The 5,866-nt window shown below is 41.0% G+C and overlaps 1 protein-coding gene across 1 annotated transcript in view; it reads left to right on the top strand.

The window, feature by feature from the left end:
- ST6GAL2 (ST6 beta-galactosamide alpha-2,6-sialyltranferase 2) overlaps positions 1 to 5,866 on the top strand; it is a 92,387-nt gene that overhangs the window by 75,225 nt on the left and 11,296 nt on the right. Inside the window, exon 5 of the mRNA XM_012664289.1 lies at positions 912 to 1,086. Coding sequence (XP_012519743.1) covers positions 912 to 1,086 — 175 coding nt within the window. The remainder of the gene's footprint in view (positions 1 to 911; positions 1,087 to 5,866) is intronic.

Genomic DNA, 5,866 nt, shown 5'->3' with positions numbered 1-5,866 from the left:
AAAAAAAAAAAAAAAAAAAAAAAAGATGACCTAGTCCAGTCATTATCAAAGTTTTTAAATCCACAGAACTTTTTCAATAGTGGAATATTACTTGGGATCTTAATATACACCCACTGTGTACCCACGGCATCTGTTTGAAAGGAGCCCTTTGAGCTAAGCCTCTCTCCACCCACCCTCTCCAAATCCCATGTCACACTGGCACCTGAGACACTCCTGAAGACTTCTTTTTTTAAAAATCAATCTTATTGATTTTTTCCTGCAATAATTTACATATAATAAATATAAGTGTACATTTTGATGAGTATTAACAAATTTATGTACCCATGTATCTACTGTCACAGTAAAAAAGTAAAACATTTCCATCACCCTAGAGAGTTCCCTTGTCAATCCATCCTAGTCAGTCTTCCCAGCCCCAAGCCAGGTGGCACTGCCCAGACTCAGACAGCATTGACATACTTTCTGTCACTATGGATGAAATTTGGAAAACTTATTTTTGAAATACATTAACCCAGACTGGGAGTCAGCAAACTGTAGCCATGGACCAAATCTGGCATCCACCTGTCTTTGTAAATAAGGTCTTATTAGAACACAGCACACTGTTCAGTACGTGTTGTCTATGGCTGCTTTCAGGCTACTATGGCATAGTTGAGTAGAGGAGCTAGAACCTCTGTGGCCCTTTACAGAAAAAGTCTGAGGACCCCTGATCTAGTCTGTTTCCCTCATTTTGCTAAAGCAGAAAGCATTATCCCTGCTGGGGTGCGCACCCTGGTCTGTTTGTCTCCATATCCCAGTGAGGAAGTGTCTGTAGAAGTGACGAGTCATGGGCTTCCCCCTCCCTCCAGCCCAACCTGCCTAGGTGCTGCCCTATCTCCTTTTTTCTACTTGATTGTTGTGATTTTTTGTTTCCTTAGTGGTACAAGAAGCCAGATTACAACCTATTCACTCCATATATTCAGCATCGTCAGAAAAACCCAAATCAGCCATTTTACATTCTTCATCCCAAATTTATATGGCAGCTTTGGGACATTATCCAGGAGAACACTAAGGAGAAGATTCAGCCGAATCCACCATCTTCTGGTTTCATTGGTAGGTATATGTCAAAAACTTGAATGATCGGGCAGCAGGCAAGGGGAGGCCAAATATTTAATAAATATATAGTCATGTTATACAGGCCGAGTACCCTTTATCTGAAATGCTTGGGACCAGAAGTGTTTTGAATTTCAGATTCTTTTGGATTTTGGAATATTTGCAGATGTTTAACTGGTTGAGCATCTCTAATCCCAAAATCTGAAACCCTCCAGTGAGTATTTCCCTTAAACGTCATGCAGATTTTGGAGCATTTCAGATTTTAGATATTCAGATTAGGGATGCTCAACCTGTATAGTAAGAGTAATTAACAGGTGGTTTTGAAGGAAAAGTAGATTAAGGAAAAAAGAAAAACTCACATAACAAATTACTCCAGAATTTTAACGTGTAAATCAAGAACTATTTTATTTTTCTCATGATTCTGTGGGCCAGTGATTTTTCTTTCTGTTGCACCTGACATCACTGGGGGTCACTTAGTGGTATTCAGCTGGTTCATGCACAGCTTAACTCGCACGTCCAGCCCCTTGGCAGGGATAGCGACAGACCTGGCTCCACTGGGACTGTTGACCGTGCGCCTTCCCGTGGCCTCTTTGCATGGTGGTTTCAAGGTAATTGGACTTCTGAAATGGCAGCTAGCATCCTAGGGAGTGTGTTCCAAATGACGGGAAGTAAAAGCTGCCAGTTTCTTAAGACAGACACCCGGAGACTTGCACAGCGTCACATGTGCTATTCTGTTGGTCAGAGCCAGCACAGCGCTCACCAGATTCCAGGGGAGAAACAGAGACCCTGCCTCTTCAGGGGAGGTGAGGCAGGCGTTTCCAGGAATCTGTGGCATCTTTAGTCCACCACCCACTCCTGTTCACATTGCTTATGGGATGCCAGGCTGAGGAGCTGAGTTTTGACCACAGGATAGTGCGTTGTGTTGCAAGATTACTGGTAGGTGGGGCTTTGATGAGACTAGTTCCAGTATCTCATTCAGCTCTTTCAACCAGAGAGTCCACTGGTTCTAAGCCAAAGATGGATTTTATATAACAAGATAATCACATTTGGCTTATATTTTTTCAGCCAGGCTCTGATCCTCAAAGTTTGTGGTTTTACCCCATTTCTTTAACTGTGTTTCAGCTTATCATCCCATTATTTCTTTGCTTTTACCAGAGTAGGGTAATACTAAGGAAAATCCTAGATCCCCTTGGTGATATGAAAGGCCATAATAGAACCAGGGATATTGGTTTTGTCTGTAGAAACTGTAATGTTCTCCGCCCCAATTTCAATGAATTTTCAGCCCTGTGCCTTCCTTGGGCTGCACAGTGAGTCCCTGTGCATAAAGGACAGATTTGTGGAGATAACACTGGTTTGGTTATGGACACAGGACACACAAATATCCTGAATTGAGCCTTGCAGATTTTAAAGTGGGTTTATCGTATTGTAACAATGTGAAATATTTTACATAGAACTCAAGAAAAAATTTACAGTATGACTGCCTATTATTTTTCTTAACCACAAGTTTTTTTCTTGCCTTTAAAGTCATGCTTTTGACACTCTTTGTTTTCAAAGGACTCTTTTGAAATCCCAAGTTCTTTATCTTTTGTACAATTTCAGAGGATCCTGTTGATTTAGAAAAGAAAGTATAATCTAGTTTGTCAGCAAAGAGTAAACAGGATGGAATAATGCCTAGGTAGCACAATAGGATGTGGCAGGAGTTTAGTAAAGTCTTTTTCATATTGTCACCTTCTCATGAATTCATGTGGCTAATATTTGATTTGAGTGAAAGTTTTAAAGCACAGTGAGGGGGCCCTGTCAGATATACTTATTATCAACATGTGGTTTAAAAAATTCAAGTTAGAGATTCATAGCTGAAAAAAGTGAGTTCCCATGTGTTTTTGTCGAAAAAATTATGCTGCATGTGGCCGGCTTCCTTTAAAAGCTATTTACTGAGACACTGGAGATTTCAGAGGCTGATGATTGTGTTTAAAGCTTCTTTGACATGAAGCAGGGGGATGCAGTTTGATGTCATTGCCAGAGTGTAGGTTGAGGTTGCACGGGTTTGCGTTTGAATTCTCCTCTGTTCCTTGCTAGCTGTCTGACCTTGGGCAAGTTACTTAATCCTCTGACCCTCAATATCCTCAGATGAGAAATGCAAATAATAATAAAACCTTTCCAAGAATGAGGTAGCTAGCCAATTTGTAATCATTATTTCCTAGTACTGCCCTGCCCAATATGGTAGCTATTAGCCACATGTGACTACTTAAGTTTCAGTTAATTAGAATTAAATAAGAGGAAAACTTCCATCTTGGTGCCATTAGCCCTGTTTCAAGTTTTGAGTGGCCACCTGGCCTGATGGCTACCATCTTGGACAGTGCAGATGTAGAACATTTCCTGGTCCCAGAAGTTGTGTAGGACAGCACTGGTAAGTTTTGCTAATCACAGAAGAATGAAAAACAGCAAGTTGATAAGGAATCATTAAGTTCCCACTGGGAAAGCTATGAGTGGGGAGAGAAGATGCAACAGAAGCCATGGTCTGGTGTCTATAAATTCATTTATGGCTCTTATGTTTTGCCACAGCCAAGTGCAAGACCCCTCTCCAAGGACGGGCAGTAGGTACAGCCTGGGTGAGCTCTATTTAGCAAAACACCAACACGCTCTGACTACCCCTGAAGCTACTGTAGTCTTTATACCTCCTCTTTTATCTTGACCAGAAATCAGTTGAGAGCCAGAGTCTATTTTATAATTTATCTGATATCCTTAAATAGCAGTAAAATGATGTCACCCACGTCTCAATCTATCTGCCATAGAATTTAAAAAATCAATGAGTGTATTTCTTTCTTTTATCAAAAAGGTTCTCTGAATGCCCCTTCGTGTTATGAGGTCATGCTGAAAAGGTATTGACTTGTTGTCTCAGCACCTCATCATTTCCGAATACTCTAACCTCTAACGTCAGCTCCTGAATGAAAGAACCCATCGACAAGCAGTTATGAGGGATTAGAGTATTTCAGTTTGCACCTTCTGTCTTGTGCCCCAGGTGCATGGGTCAGCAAGGTGGTCATCATCAGAAAAGAGCACCCTGGCAGCGTCCCAGCCTCCTGTTGTTCTAATCCGCACAGAGCTGCACTGGAGGTGAAGCAGCACGAATCACTTTTTTTACTGATGTGTTCATTGGATAGACGTACATGTCTACACACATGGCTGGTTTTATATTGCCTTTTTTCCTCAATCTTTTTGGCTAAAACCTTTGCTGATGTGTTCATCAGTATGTGAAAAATAGTCTCCCATGTAATTATTTATATTTCTAAATCCACCAAATACATTTTCCTTATATGTTTTTAGGAATCTGCATGTGTGAAACAGAGGGACTCTAAAAGTTGACTGTTTTGAACACAAAAGACATGTCTTTGTATGGAAATGGATGCAGTAGCAGTTAGATTCCCAGGGAGATGCTCCTGAGCTCTTTAAATATGGTGCTGTTGGTGCTATTCAGAGGCCTGGTTACTGGGACCTGAATCCATCACGTAGGAGGAAGGCAGTGAACAAGGAAGTCATCCATCAAATGCATATTAATTGAGCACCTCCTGTGTACTAGGCACAGGGCTGGCCCTGGGGACATGGTGGTATGGAAACCAGGCAAGGGTCCCGCCCACACCTTGTGGTGCTGGTGGGGGATAGGGGCAGACAGATGTAGATAAAATATAATTACAGACTATAATAAGTGCAATGAAGGAAAAGAACAGGTTGCATCAAAAGCTGGGCAGTGTCTGTTTGGCCCATCCTTGTGTTCCTCCTCTTAGCCTGGCATAGAATAGATACAAAAAAAAAAAAAAACCAATAATAATTATCTGATGAATCAATGAATGTTCTAGCTTAGTGGTTCTCAAAGTTTAGCATGCATCAGATTCACCCAGAAGATTTGTGTATTAGTAATCTTTTGCTGCAAAGCAAAACTTATATACTGAAAAGAACAGTGAGCTTTCATTATCTCACACAGTTTCTGTGGGTGAGTAATGTGGGAGCAGATTGGCTGGATGATTCTGGCTCATGTTCTCTCATGGAATTATAGTTGAGCCATCCAGACGCAGGTGGGAAGGTCTGCTTCCACAATGGCTCACTTGCGTGGCTGTGGGCAGGAGGCCTCAGTCCCTCACCACGTGAACCTCTCCATAGAGCTGCTTGGGCTTCCTCACAACATGGCAGTTGGCTTCCTGAGAACAAGGAATCTGAGTGCAAGGAGGAAGCCACATGTTTTTATGATGTTGTAACTATCACATTTGCGTTCTATAATATTTGTTACACAAGTCAGCACCTTTGTTGTGGGAGGGAACTACACAAAGGCAGGTGGGAATCACTGGAACCCAGTTTGGAGGGTGGCTGTCACAGCTTTTCAAATCAGATTACTGGGCCCACCCCCAGAGTTTCTTAGTATGTGGAGGTGGTAAGGATTTGTTTTGCATTTCTAACAAATTCTCAAATGATACTGATACTGCTGGTCCCGGGACCAAACTTTGAGAACCACTCTTTTAGCTTTTTAGAATCTTAAAGTTAGAGAGAACTTTAGAAATCTAGTCTACAGGTTCTATTAATATATTGATAGAAGTACCAGCAAGGTGATATGCATTTGGCTCAGTGGGCAGACACAAAATTCTTTAATAACTACTAATCACTTACTTATTGCAATGTTTAATCACAAGTGGAATAATTATTTTTATTTGTGTTTAGTTAAAACAATATAACATATTATTACCAAAAAATCACTTATTTATATCTTTGTCTTTTTAAATTTTGTCGCATT

The sequence above is a fragment of the Propithecus coquereli genome, unplaced genomic scaffold, assembly GCF_000956105.1.
Source record: "Propithecus coquereli isolate 6110/MARCELLA unplaced genomic scaffold, Pcoq_1.0 Scaffold88, whole genome shotgun sequence".
In the NCBI taxonomy this organism is placed as follows: Eukaryota; Metazoa; Chordata; class Mammalia; order Primates; family Indriidae; genus Propithecus; species Propithecus coquereli.
The sequence above is the reverse complement of the archived record's forward strand: the minus strand, read 5'-3'. Positions and strand labels throughout refer to the sequence as shown.